Source organism: Branchiostoma lanceolatum, chromosome 15, assembly GCF_035083965.1.
Source record: "Branchiostoma lanceolatum isolate klBraLanc5 chromosome 15, klBraLanc5.hap2, whole genome shotgun sequence".
In the NCBI taxonomy this organism is placed as follows: domain Eukaryota; kingdom Metazoa; phylum Chordata; class Leptocardii; order Amphioxiformes; family Branchiostomatidae; genus Branchiostoma; species Branchiostoma lanceolatum.
Window position 1 is genome coordinate 15036522 of NC_089736.1, and position 24673 is coordinate 15061194.

At 39.3% G+C, this 24673-nt stretch overlaps 1 protein-coding gene across 1 annotated transcript; it reads left to right on the plus strand.

The window, feature by feature from the left end:
• The first annotated feature begins 1033 nt into the window (after positions 1 to 1033).
• Positions 1034 to 5942, plus strand: LOC136420499 (lysosomal proton-coupled steroid conjugate and bile acid symporter SLC46A3-like). The gene is made up of 5 exons (XM_066407452.1): positions 1034 to 1183; positions 2674 to 2812; positions 3211 to 3294; positions 3650 to 3806; positions 4845 to 5942. The coding sequence occupies exons 2-5, from the start codon at positions 2686 to 2688 to the stop codon at positions 4972 to 4974; spliced, it is 498 nt and encodes a 165-aa protein (XP_066263549.1). The 5' UTR covers positions 1034 to 1183; positions 2674 to 2685; the 3' UTR covers positions 4975 to 5942.
• The last annotated feature ends 18731 nt before the right edge of the window (positions 5943 to 24673 follow it).

Consider the following 24673-nt stretch of genomic DNA (forward strand, 5'->3'; position numbering starts at 1 on the left):
AGTACAAAGTTCTTTTCCAAAGTACACCTTATAATAAACACCGTTGCTAATATTGAATCTGGGTCTTGCTAAAAACCTGGTTGGGATATATCGTCGATTGGGTGTCAGAGGGTTGACGGCTGAGACACAACGATTTACCGGTTTCTAGTTTGGATATATCCATATCCGAAACGTTTTCTTTGGACCCTTTTAGAATACACGTTTAAAATCCCGTCTGATACTCAGAGCTGACTACTGGATTAAAGTCTGATTGCGTTACAATGAAGTTTTGCATGTAGTTATGCACACCGCACCACTGTTTTGGCCTTGCATTAGTTAAAGCCGTGCCATTGTAATAGCTTAAGTACGGAACATCAAGCACGACTTGAAACGGTGTCCTTCGCGATGTGTGGTGACCTACATGGGCCTAATAATAATGGCTGAAAGAGTCTGTTCAAACGAATGAGGGTAACATACAGAAATCAGAAGACCGGACGCTGAGAAGCAAGACGAAAGGGCTACTCAACATTGAGAACGTGAAGTCTTGGGGAAGAGTCATCGTTAGGTCTAGGGAAGGAAATGGTAGACTGCACGTCATTCTACTGCTGGTGGCATTCACTGTCACCATTCTTCTGTCAGGTAAAGAATGGGGATTTTATTTTCATTCAGTTTCATCATAAATCTGTCTTGTAACCTCACGATAAAACGACTATATGAGTAGAGTCATATCTAGACTCTCTGTATTGAAGTTATGCTGAACTTTTTCAACATAAGAATCTGAACTAATCTTTGAGAGCCCTTGGCCAAGGAATGACTAATCTACTGCTTTTTGACGTCCCTTATGTAGGTAGGACAAGTGACTCGGTCGGTGAGCAATGAATCATACGTTGCAGAAAGTCTGTAACGCCTTCCGTCTTTGATGAAGGATTGGCTCTCTTTTAACCGAAATTGAGCATCCAAGCAGTTATTGCATATAACAAATTTAGTAAATTTTGTCTTTTCATCTGTCTAATCGTACTAACCTAACGTTGGGAAAAGTAAGAAATTAACTAAGATATATTTTCTCCTTTACTCTTGATAATGTTCATGTTTCATTTTCAAAGGCACCGAGGACCTTGGCTTCCTGTTCATTAAACACCAGCTCGATTCCAGTTGGACCAGCACCCTGTTTGGACTGTATTTAGCTGTCAGAGGAATCGCATTGGTACGTATCTATGATACCATAATCAAGTCATATTTTAAGTAAGTAAGTAAGTAAGACATTTCCTTACAAACAAGCATAATACTTGAAACCTTACTTCATGATTGTCTGCGCCTTTATGTTAACATGATAAGACTGTAATTTGAATTGGTTTACATGATAATTCTGAAAGGAAATTTTTGCGAGGCATCGTGGTTGGAGACTAAGTACAGTACTATTTGTTCAATCGTCTTGTTTAGTCAGTCGGACTGATGGTGATTCTGGTCGTTGGAGTAAAGTACTATTTGTTCAATCGTCTTGTTTAGTCAGTAGGACTGATGGTTATTCTGGTGGTTGGAGTAAAGTACTATTTGTTCAATCGTCTTGTTTAGTCAGTAGGACTGATGGTTATTCTGGTGGTTGGAGTAAAGTACTATTTGTTCAATCGTCTTGTTTAGTGAGTCGGACTGATGGTTATTCTGGTGGCCGGAGTAAACTACTATTTGTTCAATCGTCTTGTTTAGTCAGTAGGACTGATGGTTATTCTGGTGGCCGGAGTAAAGTACTATTTGTTCAATCGTCTTGTTTAGTGAGTCGGACTGATGGTTATTCTGGTGGCCGGAGTAAACTACTATTTGTTCAATCGTCTTGTTTAGTCAGTCGGACTGATGGTGATTCTGGTGGTTGGAGTAAATTACTATTTGTTCAATCGTCTTGTTCAGTCAGTCGGACTGATGGTTATTCTGGTGGCCGGAGTAAAGTACTATTTGTTCAATCGTCTTGTTTAGTCAGTAGGACTGAAGGTTATTCTGGTGGTTGGACTAAAGTACTATTTGTTCAATCGTCTTGTTAAGTCAGTCGGACTGATGGTTATTCTGGTGGCCGGAGTAAAGTACTATTTGTTCAATCGTCTTGTTTAGTCAGTAGGACTGAAGGTCATTCTGGTGGCCGGAGTAAAGTACTATTTGTTCAATCGTCTTGTTCAGTCAGTCGGACTGATGGTTATTCTGGTGGTCGGAGTAAAGTACTATTTGTTCAATCGTCTTGTTTAGTCAGTTTGACTGATGGTGATTCTGTTGGTTGGAGTAAAGTACTATTTGTTCAATCGTCTTGTTTAGTCAGTCGGACTGATGGTTATTCTGGTGGCTGGAATAAAGTACTATTTGTTCAATCGTCTTGTTTAGTCAGTCGGACTGATGGTGATTCTGGTGGTTGGAGTAAAGTACTATTTGTTCAATCGTCTTGTTTAGTCAGTCGGACTGATGGTTATTCTGGTGGCTGGAGTAAAGTACTATTTGTTCAATCGTCTTGTTCAGTCAGTCGGACTGATGGTTATTCTGGTGGTCGGAGTAAAGTACTATTTGTTCAATCGTCTTGTTTAGTATGTCGGACTGATGGTGATTCTGGTCGTTGGAGTAAAGTACTATTTGTTCAATCGTCTTGTTTAGTCAGTCGGACTGATGGTTATTCTGGTGGTTGGACTAAAGTACTATTTGTTCAATCGTCTTGTTTAGTCAGTCGGACTGATGGTTATTCTACCTCTGATGTCTCGACTGATGTGCGATACCAAAGTGGGCCAAGCTGGGGCGCTGTCAAAGATCGCGGCTCATGTTCTTCTTGCTTTTGTGTCAACCGTATGGATGCTGTTCCTCGGTAAGACAGATACAGTACGCACACATGCATGCAGAAGAATACGCACATATACATACACTCACACACATATAGACACGCAGACTCACACACACGCACGCAGACATACACACACGCACACAAACTCACACATACAAAAGCAATTCCAATATGAATAGGAATTCAAATTTTCGCACATCTACGATTGGACGTAAGTAGGGTAGAGAACAATAGTATACAATTTTACACGTCAACTAAAAACCTATGTTAGCTAATGATGACAGTAAATAATGGATTTAATGTCGTTGAAATACGTTTTATGCTACTGAGAAATGTGCAAAATGTTATTCCAAGCACTACCAAAAATGCCACACTTAAGCAAATTATTCTATGCTTTTACTTTTTCTAATTTCACCTTATAGTTCCAGTACTAGGGATTCTGTCTGGTTTCATAGCAGTGACTATCAGATCTCTGTGTTCCAAAACAGTCGCAGATGGAGAAAAAGGTATGTGTTTATTAAGATAATCTCCGGTCTCAGCTAGCGCCATGTGGTACGTTGGCGACCTCGTTTCGACCGAGCAATTTGACAGCGTCCTCAACGAATTCCATCGATTGAAAGTAAATCATTCGCTCTTTTTGTTTTGTTGTGTTTTTAGTCGTACGCGCACGTTTTGCATGATACCTCATTATAAACTCAAGAAAACACAAATCCAATTTTGGACGCAGTGAGGCCACCAACGTGCAGCGGATCTAGTTTGAGAGGGGTTTCAGAAGCATTTTTGTTCGTATTGTGTGGATGTGTGTTGTAGCTGTACTGGGGTGATTATTTTTCTTGATGTTTTGATGATTTACTACTCCAGGTGTTATGTTCTCTGTCATGTCTGCAATAGAGGTCACGTGCCCCCTGTTGGCCTCGCTCCTGTTCAACAAACTGTATACAGCTACACTCAGCTCCTTCCCAGGCTTCTGTTTCATCATATCTACCGGGTTACTTCTCGTTCCCATCATATTGCTACAGTAAGTTTAACTTCCCTACTTTGAAAAAAAAAGAAATTGCTTCAAGTATTTTGCTATGTGCAATTCTGTAATCAACAGACTTATTTGCACGTGAAATATAACATATTTAGCATGTATTCGATTAAAAAGCGTACACTTCGCTGTGATTGCTCACTACACAGGTTGGTGAATGACTGGATAGCACATTCCTTTATCAATTACTTAAAATCCTCCCACACCATTGTTGATGTATAGGGCGGTGCCCATCTCCGTTTCATAGCCCTGGGCCACACTGTGGCGCAATCACTGTAGCAGAGGGCCAGTCCTCCGGCAGTGAAGTGTGTTTAACTTCCATACTGTTTCAGAATTATTTACAATTTTTATAAAGTCTTTGATATGACTCAATGCGCTTCTTATCCAGAGGTGTCCTACCTGGGGCTTGAACCCCAGTCCTTCTGATCCAAGTAATTTGAACCAGATGTGGTGAGAGACAGAAGCGCAGACCACTACACCACAGGGACAATTACCACGTATTAATTTCGAGCTGGCACTTATAACTTGTTTACTGTGCATTGAAGTTAGGTATTGTTTGGTTACCTGTGCACCGATGCTATGTGATACTGCTAACAAAGCAGTCCGAAACGCAAAAGCATACATAGATCTTGTCCAACAATAGTGAGATATGCGGTTCCAAATGTAATGTGTAATAATGGTGAGCTAATGCGATTCTAGAAGTAAGGTATTGTCACGTTCAGTGATACATATTCTAAAAAAACACGATAAAACAATGTTTAATTATAAGAATGCGGTTTTAAACAAGATTGAGTCTATGTCCCCTCAAATGACGAAGGTAACAGACGGTAATCGATGTGCCTGCTTTTGTCAAATACATGGTACTTTTTTTAACAACAAACAAAGAAACAAACAATGCAATGAATACACTCCAAAATGGAACACAAGAAAAATAAAAGAACAGTTAACTCCTTTCGTGTATTATACAAATCATTACAATATTTTTTTTATAGTAGGTTATTGTAATGTTAACTATTCTATTAATAGATGGATGGAAGACACCAGTGAGGTGATACACCAACATGATGAATATGTGAAACAGAAGAAACAGAACAGTGCAGAGGAAACTCAGCAACAGCTTACAGGCAAGCCTGATGTTTCTTATTTATGTTTATAACTGGTTAATAAAGAACTCAAGAAAATGTCAATCAAGATATTCTAAAACTTTGAGCTTATCAATATACAGTTCTTCACGTTAGAATTCAAAACATCATTTACAAGCATAATCCTTTCTGTTTTCAGAAAACCAGACAGAGGATGTGAGTGCATAGCAAATGATTGATGGAGTAAGTACACAGATATCCACTGGCATTGAAATCTACAAAGCGGCCAATGAGAAGATTGTTTGCAGGTTATACACTTTACCCCACATGCATTTCAGATAGTTGCATCCTAAATGTACGTACCTTTATTTTAGACAAATACACGGCAATGTTCCACGACAGATCTCTCGCGTGACCCTAAGAAGATCTGTACTGCAAATTGTCACCAGGCATTAAGACCTCGGCGTTACCCTCATAAATGCCGGTACACTCTCCTGGTCAAACCATATCGACATCATCACTACCAAAGTTAGACGATCTTATGGATTACAATTTGCTCTAAGCAAGAAGATACCAAAAGACCTACTTATCAGACTTTACATAACACTCACAAGGCCAATCCTGGAGAAAGCGTACATTATCTGGTCGGTCTTACCAAACGCGCACAAATGACTGTGGAATCCTTCCAGCATCAAACCACCAGCATCGGCAGCGGCCACTTCGGGCTACCGTATCCTTCATACGAAAGTCTCTACACCGAACTATCACTTCCGTTAGTCAAGTACCGACGCAAGTTTCACACAACTGTGACTCTGTACAGACTCTTGAATGGACGATACCCTTCACATTTACAACGTTTGCCACAGCTAACACTCGCGCCTTATACCAACTCCAGCTATCCCCTAAAAACAGAACACCTGGCTACTCCAGCTTGTAATACTACCTGATCTCAAAGAACATACGTCGCGAGTAGAGCAATGTTACTCTTGAACTCTCTTCCTAGTAATATCCACACATCCCTTACCGTCCGCTCCGTCAAAAACAAACTCTGTACATCACTGGGCAACAAATACTGACTGTATATGTAAATAATGACTGACCTATCTCAATATCGACATTGCCAAATAACTGACGACTCAGATGACTTATTGTACAATCTCCGTAATATGAACACGATATTTGACTTCGTTAACGATGTTATAAATAGCTTAGTCTCGTGCAATTTTTCATGCGCGCTTTAGTTTTGTGATAGTTTTCGTAATCTCTTCTGTGTATTTCAGTCTCGTGTTTTGTACGCCTTCATATGTATTTGAATGTGCTTTGTGAGAGTTTGTATTCAATTTTTAATATTGTTCAGTTACAAGGGCTAACCCTCTGTAAAAGCTTTCGGGTGGCTCCCTTTTTACAGCCAAATAACTTATTCGAATCAATTCAATTGTACGGTTGGTTGCATGTATGTTCTAGAAAACTGCATCTTGACAATTTTTTTCTTCAAATTTGTTAAAACAGTAATATTGAAGAATTATGGTCCCATAGCCTCAGCATGTCAACAAACTTAATATGTTTAATACATACCATTTGCTAAACTTTAGTTATGTTTGGCTTTTTTTAAATTCTAAATAGACCAATTTGAAGGCAATGCTATAAAATGTGGATACCGTTTGTAGCTTCACTGACTCGACAAAAGAGATAATTGGTGTTCTTTTATTCTTATGTTTTAATAGATCAACTTTCTGTCAGATGTGGGTACTGTTTAGCTGTTTATGGTCAATTTAAGTTTACATTGTTACCACGCTATTTTAAATTTTCCGATCATTGTTGACTCTATCACAACTCAACCGAACAGTCAAGCAAGGGTCTTTTTTCTCCGAATCCCATGGCCCGTCAACAGACATAATAGCAGGCCTTCATCAACTGTTAATCAAGAGCATGCTGGTATGGCAACGAATGAAAGAATTTCCGAAAATTAGTCTGCCCATGAAGAAAAACAAAATACCATCGCAGTTGTCAACCCCCCCTTTCCTTTTGATACGAGGACAAATGTGTACGTGTCCTTTCATCTGAAGGCTATGTCGGGTGTACACGATTTACCTGTTACTGGCTAGTACAGTACAAATGTACAAACAAGCTGAGCCTTTCCGGGCCCCAAGCACGTGGTCTTACAGCTGTTAATGTTATATTTTTCCTCCTGAATCATTGTAAAATTCATCTGTTGATGATCTTATGTAATTAAGAACGTATTAGCATTGCGTATGTACAATGTAACTTTTCACAAATAAATATATATAGAATTTAGCTGCAGGCCAAACAAATTACATAGTCAGCACTAAATAAGCTGTGCTTGAGGGACCGAAAAACAGCGTGGTAAAGAACACGTTTTTCGTTGTTTTGGCAGTTTAATTTATGTTCAGCAAGCACGCAAAGCATTTTGAATAAAATTTAGATACACCCAAATTATGTCAGTTCCTTTTTGTGTTGATAGTATTTTGTCTGCAATCAATAGTGAGTGGATTTTCCATTGATTAATTTTGTCATGTGTTCTTATCCGACGCTCATACAAAACAATAGAGAAGTTACAGCAACACATCTCCAATAGTATCTGCACTGATAGCTCCATGGAGCCGATTAGTGCAGCCCTGCGGCAAAATTTTGTCTACCACCATGGAGCTGGATGACTCCACGCACTTTCAATGCAAAATAATGGTTAACGTCACCCCTAAGAAAAATGTAAAAATCTCTATCTGGAAATGCCGCTCTACCGCCAGCATGCTCGCAAGCTGCTCTAACGTGTTATCCAATGGCTCTACACACTTTCAATGCAAAATCATAGTTAACGTCACCCCGAAGAAAAATGTAAAAATCTTTATCTGGAAATGCCGCTCTACCGCCAGCATGCTCGCAAGCAGCTCTAACATGTTATACAATGGCTCTACGCACCTTCAATCCAAAATCATGGTTAACGTCACCCCTAAGAAAAGTGTAAACATCTCTATCTGGAAATGCCGCTCTACCGCCAGCATGCTCGCAAGCTGCTCTAACGTGTTGTCCAATGGCTCTACGCACTTTCAATGCAAAATCATGGTTAACGTCACCCCTAAGAAAAGTGTAAAAATCTCTATCTGGAAATGCCGCTCTACCGCCAGCATGCTCGCAAGCTGCTCTAAAGTGTTATCCAATGGCTCTACGCACTTTCAATGCAAAATCATAGTTTACGTCACCCCAGAAAATGATAATGTCAAGTCAGAATCTAGTAAGATGAATCATGGAGTGTCCCTGGTTATAGCTTTAAGTGGTGTTGTCTAAGCGCATAGAAATTCATCCGTTCTTTTGTGGAAAAAACAACAACAACAATACTTCTTTTAACAGTATGAAGCAATTGATTCAAAGACACTACATTGTCAGTTAAAGAAATGACCTTTGGTACTTTTTGGTTCAAAGAGGAAAGGGGAGGTATTTCTAGTTACCACGAAGAGCATGAACTGTGAAAACATCGGAGGAATAAATTCGAGTTGGGTATAGATTTTAAATTCAACCCTACCGATTCTTTTACATCCTTTCTTTATCAGATTCTGTATCAGATATCGATATAAAACACAGAAATCTACTATATATTACCTGATTAATCGATATACGAGGTTCTTTTGTTACCTATGGACAAGGCTTTCTTTTGAAAAATACCTGCTGTTTCAGAAGTACTTTGTTGTTACGTCAGTCGGCAGAATCTTACGAACTTCTTCTGTGACACGAAGGACGTGTCCCTTTCGTTTTTACTCAAGTCAGCAAATTGAGTTCGCTTTGTTAAGAAGAAAGGACTTGCTTTCATACACTGTCTGCCGTACATCTTGAGTTGTTTAGAATAAGCCCTTTCCAGGGCGAGTAGGTTTTCTCCTTGCTCATCCCCCTGTTGCTCAACAGACGACGGACAAACATCAAACTTGCGAGAAGCACCTTATTGAGGTGGTTCGTAGAAGAGATATTAGTGTCATTCACAACCTGTCATCATCTTAATGAAATCGAGTCCAGGCGTTACAACAGGTAAGTTGGAATCAGCTGCGTTTATCCCACTGAAGATAATTGTTATCTAGTGATGATTTAAGGATGTGTCTTCTTACATATTAGGTAGTAAATAAAGTTTTCTAACTAAAGCTCTTTAATTAAACACAGAAACGGAAAACCAGGCCGAATCAACTTCTACTGTCATGGAAGATATCAACATTCCCCAGATTGAGACTGAAAAAAATGATTGTGAACAAACAAAGGAAACAGAAGCTACCAATACGTATGCAGTATCCATAGACCACGTCATTCCCAATACGATGTACGCGTGTGGTTCATCCCAAGAAGCTGAAGTTGGAGGTACTATTTTTATACCCCATACCTCAGGCACTATTAAGAAAAATATATTGTTTAGACGTGATTTTGTCTCTATTCTTTTCCTTGCAACATACTGATTTCATAGAATTCATTTCGGGCCTGGAATATATTGTGTTTTACAATGGTATTAAATATGCTGGGCTCGTATGCCACAGTGTTAAATTCTAACATAACCTTACGGTTACTGTATCTTGAGTATAATCGCAAAGGCATTGTGGAAAATTACATTCGAGAAGAGCTATGGAACAAACAACAAATTAGAACTATCATCTTTGATGGTGTTAAAGAGTTTGCTTTTTTCTTTTTATGTACGTCGGTAAGCATCTTATCCACAGCTAGTATTTTACAGACAAACATGCACACAATTAAAATAGTAAGCCCACCGTCCACCGTCTAATGAGGCCAATCAAAATTGGTTGCATTGTGTTAATTTTCCCTGTCTAGAACGCGGGATTTAAAGGGCTCCAGCCAAAAGCCAAGGCCACCCGTATTGTTATACAGTAGCCGAAACTCTGACATTTGGGGCAAACACAGAAAACATTCCCTTTATTTCAAGAGGATTGAACATATTTAAATTAAACAGATTAAGAGGCTCATGGGAGGTCACGAGACCTCTTGTATCCCGATACCCCATCAGCTATTCAAAATTCAGCTTAGCAACCGACAATGCTAGATGACGAATAATTACCGAAGCGTCGGTTAAATAAATTACTTGTTGTAAAAAGAGATGATCCTTCCATGATCTCAATTGTTAGGACATATGCATGAGTAACACACTGGATATATTACTTAAGCTGAAGCACTCAACAACCTAGCCTGAACAACCTAGTCTTTGCATACTTGCATTCAACCGTTCTTTAAAGTTACGGGATAAGGATGTCAAACTAGTATTTGATGGCTACGGATTCAATGCTACGATAGTCAATCCTAGGAATTTGTTTGTCCATATGCTGCAAACACGTATAATGGTGGTTCCTGTGTAATACCATTACAGGTAAAACACCTTGTTTTCATTTCTCGTATACAGGTATTTAAGATGATTTCTTAAAGTTTGTTTTGTTAGTGGGTGCGAGGGGGGGGGGGTTACTCCAAAATGTATATTTTTAGCCGATGAGCTTTTCTTTTATGTGTGAGCATACACTCTGATGTTAATACAATGTCTCTTCCCGTAATCTAACTTTTTGTAAATTAAGATTTGAACACTGATTACGTTTGATTAAACGACTTGCCTTAATAACCAGTGTTGCTAAGTGATATTTGGTATTAATAAATTATTTTTTTATTTGGCATTGGTTGCTGTTTCTCAAGGGATAGGGTACATGTAACTTCGAACATTTCATTTTGCATATGTCTATTCATGGAGGGTTCGAATTTACAACAGTTTCAGCTAATATGATTATGGTATGTTCCTTTTAATGACTAGAAGCAATTTGATATGAAAAATTCCACTTTTGCATGGAGAGGCCAGGGAAAAGGAATGATATATCTTGTATTTGTTCACAAATGTGGCCTTTTCTATTACAATAGTGATTTTGTGGCAGGGGATGAATAATCAGTCCCGTGCCTGGGAGGGCGGTAATTCAAAGAGCATGCTATTCGTCCCTTATTATTCTAACATGCTAGTTTATGATACAGACAGAAAATTTTATGTCACTTGGTAGAATTGATAAGGGATCCTCTCACTGTTCTATTGATTTCATCGTTTTTTTTTAATGAGACTCCAGACCTTGTAGCAGGAGTGTCTTTTCTGTTGTGATATTGTATCTCTGTATCTCGTTTTCTATGCTTATATACCATCCCGGTTTGTTCCTTTTCAAGGATAAGTTAGTTGGTTTCTGTTTAGTCACTTGCTTTACAAACCTACATCAACTTAGTTTGCATTTTAACAACAAAGAAAATTTCCTAGACGTTGCAACCTACAATAGATCTATTCAATTTCTCATTTCTAGAAAGAAATAAAGAAAGAATTGTTTTGAATGATATTTAAAACGTTGAATTGTCTAATATTCAATCCTCAGCTAGCAATCCTTTGTGTCTTAATAATTAGTCTGTTAAAACAATAAACGGGTATGAAAAGTCCTCATATTGTTGTTTTGATGATTTTATCTTAAGCAATTGCATTGCAATCTTTTATTATGGATCTAGTCGTTTGAACTGTTTCAAAATGAGGGTGCCGCTCTATGGAAAATAATCATTATATAGGGATTGTGCGACCTTGCGTGGGAGATGATAAGTTACGGATGCCTGTAGTTTGTTTAACGCACCGACATCAACCCCCTTTTATTCCGACCTTTAAACCAGTTGCATAAAGAAAAAATGCTTGTCTTTTAAGAGTATTGATTACAACACCACCTAAATATTTTCACAAATTCAGTCAATATTCGTATGGATTTTAAGAAAAACGAGTAGAGCACTTTGTGAAAACGGGCGAGTTTTACTTTATGCTATGAACATCTGCAAGGTCGCAATTTTACGTGGCGAAGGAGATAGGGTTTATGAGTATTCTTTTTGAACTGAGTTCGAATTGATAGCTTGCTTTTTTTTCCTTTTTTAAACGTTTCTTTTAAATTTCTTCACAACTCAAACTTTTTTTTTACGAATTTTAGAAATAAATGATACGTTTGGTATGGTTTCTACCCATCAGTGATATGGTTCTACCGTTCCACCATTGGAACGACCGTTTACGAGACGGACAAGCGCTGCGATGACCGTAAAAAGGTGGTGTGACGCAAATATGAAGCTCACAGATAAAAAACAGCCCCTGGGGCTATCAAATATGTCTTCGTGACGGTATACGGATGTTTATTCATTCATTAATCTCCAAGGAACTTCTTTAGGGATGTGGTAGAATCTGTGCTTTTGTATGGTTCTTCAGCGTGGACACTGACAAAGAAACTTGAGAACAAGCTTGACGAAACCTACACCCGCATGCTTCGAGCTGTGCTCAATAAATCCTGGAAACAACACCCCACTAAAGCGGAACTGTATGGAACATTACCATCTCTATCGTCAACCATACGAGAGAGAAGGGTACAGTTTGCAGGACACAGCTACAGAATCAAAGAAGAGCTAGTAAGCGAAATTCCTACTCTGGGCGCCAACTCATGGGCATTCCTCTGTCGGGCGACCCCGAAGGACCTACATAGACCAACTTGCTGGGGATGTAGGAGCGAGGTCTGAACATCTAGACCAACTTATGGCGGACAGTGTTGCCTGGAGGGAAAGAGCAACCTTAGTCCGGGCAAGCTGCCTGATATGATGATGATGAATCTACAATAGCTTAGGTTCAACACATAATGTGTACAAAAAGTCTTTCTTCCGACACAGTGGTTGGCATTTTTTATAGTGTTTCGTAACTATGTTTATTCTAATATGGTTTATGCGTTTTCGTACAGTGATTCGTGTGCTTTTAAAACATTCGTACGAATTGCACAGAATTCGTGTAAATGCCTAATCACCCCGGGATCAAAGGTTTCCATTCGGTGCGACTTTACTTTGTTTTATCGGGATTCCAAACATCTTTGTGAATCCGCAGATTTTTTACTTCAACAAAATTCGTTTTCTTAATGCCCATAAATTCGAGATCCTGGCCAACTGAGAATAAGAATGGATTTGAAAACAGCCACACACAATCAAGCAAAGAACCAAATATAAAGATTGAATTTTAAAAAAATGGATTATATCAATGTGTATATCACATTTATAGGGGAGCTTTCTCAAACTTTAATGCGTTGCTCAATAATTGTAATTCATGACATGAAGATTGAGTACGTTAGAGATTCATATTTATATCACTCACGACGAATTGATTTTAACGTCTGACACTAAGGGTTGTTTCTAAAGATTTCTTCAAAACAAGATGAATAGCAATCGATGTATTCTTTCAAGGTTTGCTGTCGAAGTGAAACTTACGAGTCTAAAACGAGTTAGTTCATGTGAGGTCAATTCAATGCCAAATATCCGGATCATTTTGGGTACTGAATGAACAATTAAAAAAAAAGTAGGTGTGTTTAAGGTGGCCGCCTCTTTAAGGCCGTAGGGGAGGTGGATTGATAGTCAGTTTGAAGAATATGGTATCAGAAAACGGAACCCAACCCTCTCCTTCAATTTTTTTTACCTCCCAAACCGAAGGTGAAGTACCATTCCCAAATGGACACACCATCACCATAATCGTCTTTACTACTCTCATCTACTACTGATTAATATTATTATTATTGTAGCTATTTTTGTTATCTAATATGTTTTCTAACTCTGGTTGTTTGATAAAACAGGTATGAATGCCGAGGCAGAGTCAAAATCTGTCGAGACAGGAGACATCACCATCCCCGAACGGACTAGTTCTCAACAAAATGACGATGAGGAAGCAGTCGGTACAGAAGCCATCAGCACTTATTCCGTAACCGTAACCCGCGGCATTATCAACACTATGTACGCCTGTGGTTCCTCCGGACAAACTGAAGATGAAGGTACTTTCTAATTTTCATTCCCAATACAAACTAGGTGATCTATACTGAAAAACATGTACTTATATATGATTACAGATGAGAAAATTATTTGCATAATCAATATGAAAAATTAAAAAAAAACATTTGAAAAGACTAACATTATTTGGTAAAGTAATGGAACATGTTTTTCGTGTAACTATAGTTTCAATATGATCCATGACGTGAAAGTATGATTTAACAACAAATTTTACAAGTTTATTCGAAATACACCTATTGATTGAAAAACTGACATACCGTGTCAAATGTCTTATTCGGGTCATGGAAGACAACACCACTCGCGAGTCTCTTATCCATGTTACTCAAAACGTTATTTAAGGTCATGTTGAACTGATTATGTGGATGACATCCCGAGGGGACCACAAACTGATATGAGTATGTGATTTTAAAAAAAGGCAAAAAAGGTCGCCTTTAGTATGGAATCTGTGTGGTTATGAAGGATGGACGAAGCTATACAAACAGAGTATGGCTCACAAATATTTTTTTAACTTCTGAAACATAGATTTTAATGAAGAGCGTTTCGGTATAATTATTAAATAATCATGGTTTAGTATGCTGTCTTCCTTAACGTAACTGTAAACTCGGACATTGATGGCGTACTGAAATATTTCCATTAAGGATGGTATCACAGGGATAGGTCTATACTTATTACTTACTAGGGGTATTGTGGTTAGTCAACTCCGTGCGTTTGCAGCTTCAAGTCGCGATACGTTTACTGCTTTATATGTCTCTTCCGTACCTATACCCATTAACTTGAAGCTGAAGCGTACACAGGAAGTAACATAAAAGCTTTTGATAAGTAATTATCACGATCACGCAGTTGTGATTAATACAGTAAAAACAATTGGTAAACATTTCAAAAATATAAGTAGCCTACTTAACACGTGCATCTGCTGCTTGTCAGCAACCATGTATTCCTGCCTACGAACAAGATAATGCTCTGCATGGTCACCCGCTTCCACATTTCCCAAAATTTTACGCTTTCCCCGTAAATACATACATCCCCTCCCCCAAAAAGTCCATGATTTGATCGATACAGACTTCATAAAAGAAGGCAAACCTTTTTTACTTGGTCTGTTGTGAAAGGGTTTCGGAGCAATAAAGCTCACCGGAAGTCGGTACACATTATTGTCAGCCAAGTGGCGGTGTCGAATTCTGTCCGTTAAGCGCTGTTTTTGACGCAGGTGAATAGAAAGGGGGGGGGGCATGAACTATCACTTTCTGCGTAAACGGTCCATCCTTTGTTACCTCTCTAGTGGTAAAAGATGTATACTTAATATGATATTTAAGTTCTACGTTTCATCTCAATTACCCAGAACCCCCAACAATTCCTACAACACACGAAGATGATGAGATCGAACACATAGATGCAGATGATCCTAACAGTCACGTGTACCAGTCAGTCGACGAAGATGACATTGAGGACCGACGACAGGCTCGTATGGACGGAGGACATGGTCAACAACCAAATGATAAGAAGAAAGACACCACACTACCCATTAAAGCACGAAAGAACGCCTCTGGTTTGCGTAACAACCCGATGTACGCATCTGGTGGGCAAGTGAGAGACAAAGGTACGTTTTGCACTCCCTCACAAAGACTATAGAAGAAACCAAAACGTCAAACCTTCCTGAAATATATATTTTTTTAAACTGTTGCTTTAATCATTATTGTAAGTTCCGCCCTGATTCTATGTTATTGTTGACTGGCTCCCATTAAGCAATGGGTATGCATATATAAAAAAAAAATGCGAGGTATCTCGCATGTCACAAGTGAGGAAACACAAACAGAACATGCAAAAAACAGACAAGGAAAATTTCTAACATGCATACTTTATTTTACCTCTTATAATGTAATGACCATTTTACACAGAACATGCACCTATGCCAAGCACATTCATAATTTCCACTGCACGAAATCAGGTATGTAAGCATGCTTAATGAGATTTGTAAATGAACATTAAACATTGGAACAAGATTAAGTAACCATTAAGCTGCATTTAAGACGTATTAAATGCCACAACTATAGGTCGATCTTTACACTATCTTTACGAAGAGCGTAAAGTCAACTGAAAAATGTAGATTATGTTTTATGCATCTACACCAGTCACTCCCTACCCAACTCGGCTAGTTTTGGACCCGCAAGTGAATACAGCCAAGCCAAAAAATGACTTTTGTGAAAGAATATAATTCACAGACACTTATTACTTGAAAGTTTATGACATTCATAGAAGTTATTTTGAATCAAATTTGAACTCTAAATTGTTGTCACAAAAATTGGACTTGCACAAACTCTCCGCTGGTCTTTCTTTGCCCAGAAATGAGCAGTAGACTGATTCTGTGACGCCATATTATTCTGATAAAACACATGACTCGGTAAGCAGTGGTTCAAATGTTGCACACATGTGTAAGGCAGCATGACAATTGCAGTGATATATAATTTGCAGTGGATGGAATGCCTACTTTTCTCATGTCAGTAATCGTGTTGAATTTACCATAGATTCGTTCAAGACTTGCTGCATGGAATTTTCCCGTTCCTGTCTACTTCGAGGTGTCATCATCACTGTTGTAGTCACAGCTCTGATTGGGTCTACCTTTCTAACCGTCCTACATCTGACTTCAAAACCCGAGAACGGAACAGAAACCCATCTGGTTAGTCCAGCTATAGTTCTTACGTTTACGTACCAACAAAGCTGAAACATATCTAAGCAATAGTTAACTACTTTAACTGTTGACTGATTTATTTTGTATTTGTGGGGGAGATAACGAGCAGATAGATTTTTGTGAATGCAGAATTTGACCACGAGAGTCTATCAATCTAAGTTACCTGCATGGCACATTAGTTTTACATCGGCATTTCTTCAGGCAAGTGTCACAGCTGCACCGCCAAAGCTGACAACTACCCCCCAATGTGTGACTACCACGCTGTCAGAGGTAATAACATCACTGTCAGAGATGAGAGCAACAATGACGTATATGACATCAACAGACGTCGGTGACATATCAACGTCCAGCGTAAGTGCTGGACTTAATTGCTTTCAGCAACGCCCCACAATATCGTTTTTGTCTACGCAATCTATTTTGAATTGTAGACAATTGTAGTATATTATTATACAAATCTAAAACCATTGGTATATTACACGTTGGAAAGTCCTGGTGATCTGGTTAGGTAGATAAGTGTGTTGCTACAATGCTTCTATTGGATCTTCATATATGTCCTACTCATTATCAGGTCCATGTTAGTTCGATTATGTGGATAACCTCCTATCGGAAACCCTAAATTGTTGCGAGCAAAAGAAAGTATTGGCAAAAACATATAACCTTCAATAAGATTGTGTTTTTTCCAGTTACCGGTTAAATGTTAAAAGAAGAAAACTAGTCACTCAGCCTTTTGAAGTGATATCAACACGATTTATTGTCCCAAAGACGCATTACATGTTGCAGCAGTGTTATAATTCTATGAAACATGTGGGTGTATGATTATCAATTTTGCCGCAATATTCAACATAAACTTCCGTGTTTTTTTCGGACCCAAATGGAAGTTATCAAAGAGATGTTCACGGGATAATTCAGTAGCTACACAGTCATGTGGCTTGTTAGCACGAGGCTAGGTTTAGAGACACAGATGACATATTGCAGGATTGTCAGTATTACATCAGTTACCCCCCCCCCCCGCTCCATTACGCCACAGAAATGCGTGATGGCCCACAGTGCTGGCATGGACTTAGGCTCGAAATCTTTCCCAATTAGGTTGGGGGTGGTTTAAGTATCCAACAGTAACAAGGAATATTGTTGAAATTGATATAAATCTAAATTATATATCATTAATTGAAAGCTTTCAATTCCATAAATGTGGATGAACATGCGGTTTTCGTCATCTTCAGTTGTCTTCTACGACCTGTGAGACAGCACGAAAAAAGACAAAGAATCTAGAGAAGCCAGTTACTTTAACGGCCAATAAAGGTAGGACATAATGCAGATAAGTCCTTTAGCTTTACTTGCTTTTTGAAAATTTTCTAAAATCTTTTAAAATAACTTCATAAATAGCTGAACATGGCATCAACACATTGAAAGATTGATATGAATAAACGTAGATGCGTCCATGATGCTACAATCATATTACGAAATGCTGATGTATGAAAGCTTGTGTTAATATGTTGGCAATTTATATGGTTTATGATTGCATTATTTCTGTTTTCCTAAAAATGGTACATTTAAAAAGCATAAAATGTTTTCGATGATGCAACTATAACATGAATAATATTGTTTGGGGTTTGCGGCACTTGGCAAGTTCATGCCAAAGTACTGAAGAAGAAAATAAACCCCCAAGTTTCAGGGGAATTAGCATCACGAGTGGCATTAATGTACCTCGCATTCGACAAACATGCCCCCTCTAGTCTAATATCTCATTCGGGGTTATTTCATGTGTACGTTCGACTTCTTTGTTAACTACGGAAAAAAAAGGATAATTATAGTGTTGTAATAAATGAACTTTAACAAATATAACGTAAAATGTAAGATATATTATTTGAACGTATTAACAGGTGCTAGTTATACACATAAAAGCCTAATTTGAATGATCAATGTGAGGATGCAATTATTCGTAAGAGGTAAATTGTAGTAATCACATACACGTGACCTTTTTCAAAGATTAATAAAATGTACATGTAAAATGTCATGTTAACACTTTAATATTAAGATATATACACGGAAGCTAATAAATAGAAGGACCATTACACGAATGCAATGTATAAGCGTGCCAATTTGGTACAGATGATTCAAAATATATTTTTCTAAAGCCTTAACTGTATAATCAAGAAGGCGAATTAAAAATTAAATCTGCAAAGGCTCTATTATTTTTTTTCGAACACTTGTTTTAATAAAACTTGCTAACGACTCTACGTCCCCTTTTGCAGTGGTAACCCAGGATTTGTCATGGGTTGTGAACTCAACTGGCACTCCGTTGGTTAGAAACGGGGTAACGCATGACGCTGGAAAAGCCTTTGATGGGGACACAACGACCTATTGGAACCCACTAGGGATGGGTCAGTACTACAACAACTGGTATATCGTCCTGGACCTCGCAGCGCCGACAACTCTGACCCGCATTGCAGTCATCAACTACGGAGACACCAAACATGACATTGTGAAATTCACGATGCAAAAGTCGGAGGTTTGGATTCCGTATAGCTGGAAAGACGTCGTGCACGTTACTGACGTGCAGGGAGGGACGGATCAGCACCAGCAGTTCGGCGGTTTTCAGGAAACAGCGCGGTATTGGAGGTTCGTGGTCACTCGGACCCACACCGGCTGGCAGCCATGGCTAAAAGAACTGTATCTCTACCCTGTATCTTCATGTAAGATAAAACAGCATTATTATCGTAGCTTATACAAAAAACATACAAGTAAGTTGCAAGGTAAAAACCATTATATGATGAACGCCACATATGTTATATTATCTTACCATGAATTAGGCAAAGCTAGGTAATAAGTGGTAAAGCAAATGTGGTAGAGCAACAAAGCCTTGAAACATCAAACCGGAATAAGGAAATTTTGTAAAGTATGTCAGAAACCCGTTGCCATGGCAACAGAAAATAATAAACCCATACTATTCCTTTCAGACTGTTGCCAATTGTATTCTAGGAAAAGTGACCAAGTTGTGTAATCCTAGCACACGTCATTCAGGAGTTAAAGGACGTCAAAGTTGGCGCTGGCACTTTTACCCCCCCCCCCCCGTCTGGGTGGGGTTTAAAGAGGATCCAGGCTTACTTTGGCTAACGCAATAAGGACATATGATCTTTTCAGCATGTTGAAGGATGAATTGGCCCCAATAACTACATAAACTCATTAAAATACCAGACTGTCTCAAGCTCAAATCATAAAACTGACCAAAAGATTCGAATATTTTTCTCTATCAGTTTTAAGAAATATTATTCAACCATTCAGAATGACCCAAAGAGTTGCAAAAAGGACCATATCAATGCAATAAAATCTGCAATGTTCAGATTTTGGAAAATCAATCTTGTGCTCAACTTTCAAACCAGCCCTGTCAGGCTTGTATCAAAAGTCCCTATACATTTTATCTATGTTATCAATTTCAAAAATGTTTTCTCACAGCAGAATTAGCTTTGATAGTTATATGCCTGGAAATGGACTAGTATTGATTGGTATCTATTTGTCATTCAAAGTAACCAGTACAGAAAATAACCAGTACAGAATGTACATGTGGAACTGTACAGTCAAACTGCCAGCTATGTCTTACATGTAAGAGCATAAAAAGCCAGACCTTTCCTTACTTTATATTCTGGGTTAGGTGAAACACCAATGCTTCAAGCTGTTATCTGTTGTATCTAGATTTCAAAAGTGTACTTAGGAGTCACGTGTGTTGGTCAGTCTTAGCCAGCCCTCCACCGATGTGAACACCAAGACAGTCAGTAGCAGACTGAGCCTGGTAGTTAACGTTAGCCGAATTTATTGGGTGACTAAATAGTACAAGCTTCCTCGTTTAAAAAACAGCATTTAACATTTGCAATAGAACGCAGACAATTGGTAGTGTTTGAGTTTCCAAAGCCTTGTCACCTCTTTTTAAATTCCTTACCCTACATTGCCAGCTAAGCATTTTACTTACGTTTATCTTTGTACTCCTTTCTCCTATCCAAAATGTGGTTCTGTCAAACTTGGATTGTAAACAGTGTTTCCATACGCTAGGTCGTCCTATACCGTTCCCCCACATATATCGAACATTGGTATGTCCCACTTGGAATTTAAGACAGCATTCATTAATACCGCTAAATCTTATCGACCCTCAGATTGCCAGGTGGGAGATGGTGCATCCTACCGAGGAACCGTCAATATGACCGACACAGGCAAGATGTGTCAACGCTGGGACAGTATAACACCACACGGACACGACAGGACAGCTACTGGTTATGTATCAGCCGGACTGGAGCAGAACTACTGCCGAAATCCTGACAGCGAAGCCGGAGTTTGGTGCTACACCATGGATCCGAGCACGAGATGGGAGTACTGTAACGTGCCAGTATGTGGTAAGGTATACTTCTGTAACTTTCAATGTTATAATTGATAAGAACTGTTTGAAAGATGTGCGAATGTGATGCTGTCTAATCCATCATCATCTATCGGCCTGTATCAGCCGGGACCAAACAAGATTTCACTCCACATTGCCCTATGAAGCAATTTTTTCTAAGTGTTGATATGAATATGTTTCCAGTGTCTCCATCCAACGAATGGACATTTAAAAAAGGCAACATTTGCTTTAGAATTTCAAAATTTATATAATGCCCTGCTGTGGTTCCTTATCTTAAGTGACTTTGGATAATGGTTCTGTCTTTCAAGTAATTAAAACTTGCGCACTGTAAAGAAGTTTAAATTGTCCCAATTACCCTTTCCCTTGCTGCACTTTCACAACTGCAGCTGCGAGGAGTGACAGCTGCCCAGCCGGATACAAACTTCTCGCCAGGACCTGCATTCGACTCGATTTCCGACACAAGAACCACTGGGACGCCATGGAGGCCTGCAAAAAGGAGGGAGCGGAACTTGCCATGCCCAAAACAAAAGAACTAGATGTTGCCGTAAGAATCCTTGTCCGCACAGAAAGCCACAGGCGGAACTTTTGGATCGGCATGAGGGACAAAGGGGGATTAATTCTACATAAGAGACACTGGCAATGGATTGACGGAACTACTCTCGGTAACTACAAGGTAAGTTCACCATGCCACGATTTTCTTTTATAGTACATCTCTAAATAGCTCTATAAAGAGAACCTTTGGCAGATGTTGAAAATTTTTCTTCAAATCTTTCGAAAAGGAGTTAATAAGAATGATTATGCCTTAACCCTATCTAGACCGGGCTTTTCGGGGATGTCCTCTTATAACTTAAGATAGTATGGTGTATCACTAAATTGGCAGTGTTTGATGTAGTTTCTGTAATTTTAATAACGTTATGACGTAATATGACTATGATTATGCAGTCATCGATGTGATTGTATTGACTAAATAAGAAATTAATATCTAAAGCTATTTTACAAAAAAATGTGTCTTATTGATGTTAAGGTCTGCCAAGACATCTGACGTCAATAGGGGTCAATTCGAATGGGGGTGGGTTTTTTTTTTAACTTCATGTCGCGGAATTCCTGAACGGCGCGAGTTGGAACCGCCAAACCGGGTGACTATCAGGATATGACATCCGGTCTCACCCACTCAGGAACAAATTCGCCACAGCTGGACTGGAATTCATTTTTGTTTTATGTTATAACAGAGTTGGGGCCCGGAAGCGCCAGATGACAGCAGGTGGTTCCCTCGGACGAAGCTGTGCGTGCGGTACTTGTCTGGTGTTACCGGTTCTACCATCATGTGGGATGATGATAACTGTTCCGAAAGGCATCGGTTTATCTGCCAAGTGCCCCTTACCTAAAAGGGAAACAGGCAAACCAGCTAAACATGCTGTTTTCGACCGAAATGTGTCTGATTAGTAAAGCTTATCAATCACATACTGAAGAGTTGCATTTTAACCTCATACATTTCGAAAAGATTGCTCTATGTTCAAATGTAGAATAAACCAAAAAATGCACTTGTAAAACCATCGAAATATACTGTTCTTTTGTGACGTTCGTTTTCTTTTTGTCTTGCTTTTTTTGGCCATGCATTCCTTATACCCCCATTCCACTTGGACGGCGCTCTCACCGCGCTCTCACGGCGACCTAAAATGGTCCAGAGCGCCGTGAGTGCGCCGAACTCCTGGAAAACGTGCTCAAGTGAAATCTCTACGGCGACCCTTGCGCGCTCTCAGCGCGACCAAAATATCAAATGTCAGCAACTTTTTTAAGATTTCACAGATCACTCAACGAATTCTAGCGATAAAGAACGAATTTTTGTTACGTTTTGTGTACTTTGTTGTCTTCTCAGTCATGCTTTTACCTCCAGCATCATATTTGATTGATAAAATCAAGGGGAAAACAGATTCAATTTTAGTCGCTGCATGGTCGCTCAGTGTGTGTCTTAAGTAATTTATGTATGTTCAACTTGTTTTTTCTGTGCTGTCTGTCATCTAAACTGTTTGCAATAAATATATTTTATCATTCTACGTTATAATAGAAACGTAAATCACAGAATTTTGAAACACATTTTGAACCACTGACAATAAAACTTGGGGGGAATTTAATTTGAATGGAAGCAAGTACTTGTAGTTATTCGTCAATTTGTATTACCCACGAGCAAAACTATGATTTGAACACAACATTACCAGAAATTCAAGATACACCACTTCAAGACTGAATTTTGTTTGAACTACAGTTAAGACCATTCAATCCTCATAGAGCGCTCGCTGCGATCCTTGAGCGCTCGCTTCGGCCCTTTGATCCCACCTTGGGCGCTCTCACGGCGCTCACCGCGCTCTCACGGCGCTCTCACGGCGCTCACCGCGCTCGCTCCGCGCTCTCTCGGCGCTCGTTTTTTGACCGCCATCCTCGGCGCTCTCACGGCGAAGGTTTTGAGCATGTTCAAAACCATCGCCGAGGTGACGGCGCGCATGGCGCTCTCGCCGCGCTATCGGCGCTCTCGCCGCGCTGTCGGCGCTCTCAATGGCGCTCTCGCCGCGCTGTCGGCGCTCTCACGGCGATCTGGCCAAAATGAGGTCGCCGTGAGAGCGCGGTGAGAGCGCCGTCCAAGTGGAATGGGGGTATTACCCTTTTTAAATTTGATACAGATGACCTGAATTGTTTGCATGAAGACAGCATTCTTTCCCTTTTTTTTCGTTACACTTTGGTAGTTAGAAAGGGCAATTTTCGCCTCTGTGGTGCTTTCGGAATAGTCTTTTTCTTGTTTCTAACTTTAAAGTTGGAATTAAGTGATTTGGGGATAATCTCCAGGCAGATCTGCACCGGGCGCGAGGGTCGCGTGTGTTGGCCGGGGAGCGTCCGTTTAGCCGGAGAGGGTCCGGTAAGCCTTACCGGGCTGATTGGACCCTCTCTGGCTGACTGGACCTTCTCTGGCTGGCATATGCGATTTTAATTTTCGCGCCCGGTGTGGATCTGCTTGGAGATTGCAACTCAAGATCAGTGTTTAAGAAATTCAACATTGCATGCTGAGTCCATCGAGGCTGAACCGATCGTCCGCCAGGATGAAAAAAGGAAAAGGAAGGATTACTTTTCTTTGTACTCGGTTTCTGTGGCCGGCCTCCGTAGAACATTTGCATGCAACAACAAAACAGTAACTGATAAACGAAAAGCGTTCTTTTACTGAGGGCCTGCATCGGAGGGAGAAAAAAAATCTGTGTTTTAAAAAGACTCATTTAAATTGGAAATAGAAAAAGAAATCAGCATTTTCACAAAAGCTTTCAAGCTTGAAAGGTTCTAATTATTTCAGTGATATTCTGTTTTCATTAGAAAGTATATAATATATTGTTTGGTATAAAAAGGAGACCTTTAGTAAATACAAGACAATGCGACAAATAGCTTATGAATAATCGTATTGTTATTTTTTCTCCTATTAGTTTAAATCATCTATTAGTTCAAATCATGGTAGAGAGAATAGTGGTTAGAAAAGGGTTAATTTCTACCATGATGACGGAAATGTTTTTCAATTATTCGAATTTTCGAAACCTAGTTGATACTTCTTGAATCAAAACATATTTTGACGTTATTGTAAGTGCCATATGGATCTTTGGTCATGCTGCATTTTTCTGCTGGTCCAATTTGCCATTTTTGGCAACGTTTTGTCCAAAGCTAGTGTCCAAAACAAAACTACGGAGAGCTTAAAAATTTCAAACCGAGATGTGACCTTAATCATTTTGACTAACCCAAGCCTCTGGTACTCTTTCCGTTGGTCAGGCATCTTCAAAGCTTATAAGCTAGAGGAAGTGATGACAGCCAATTTCTGTAA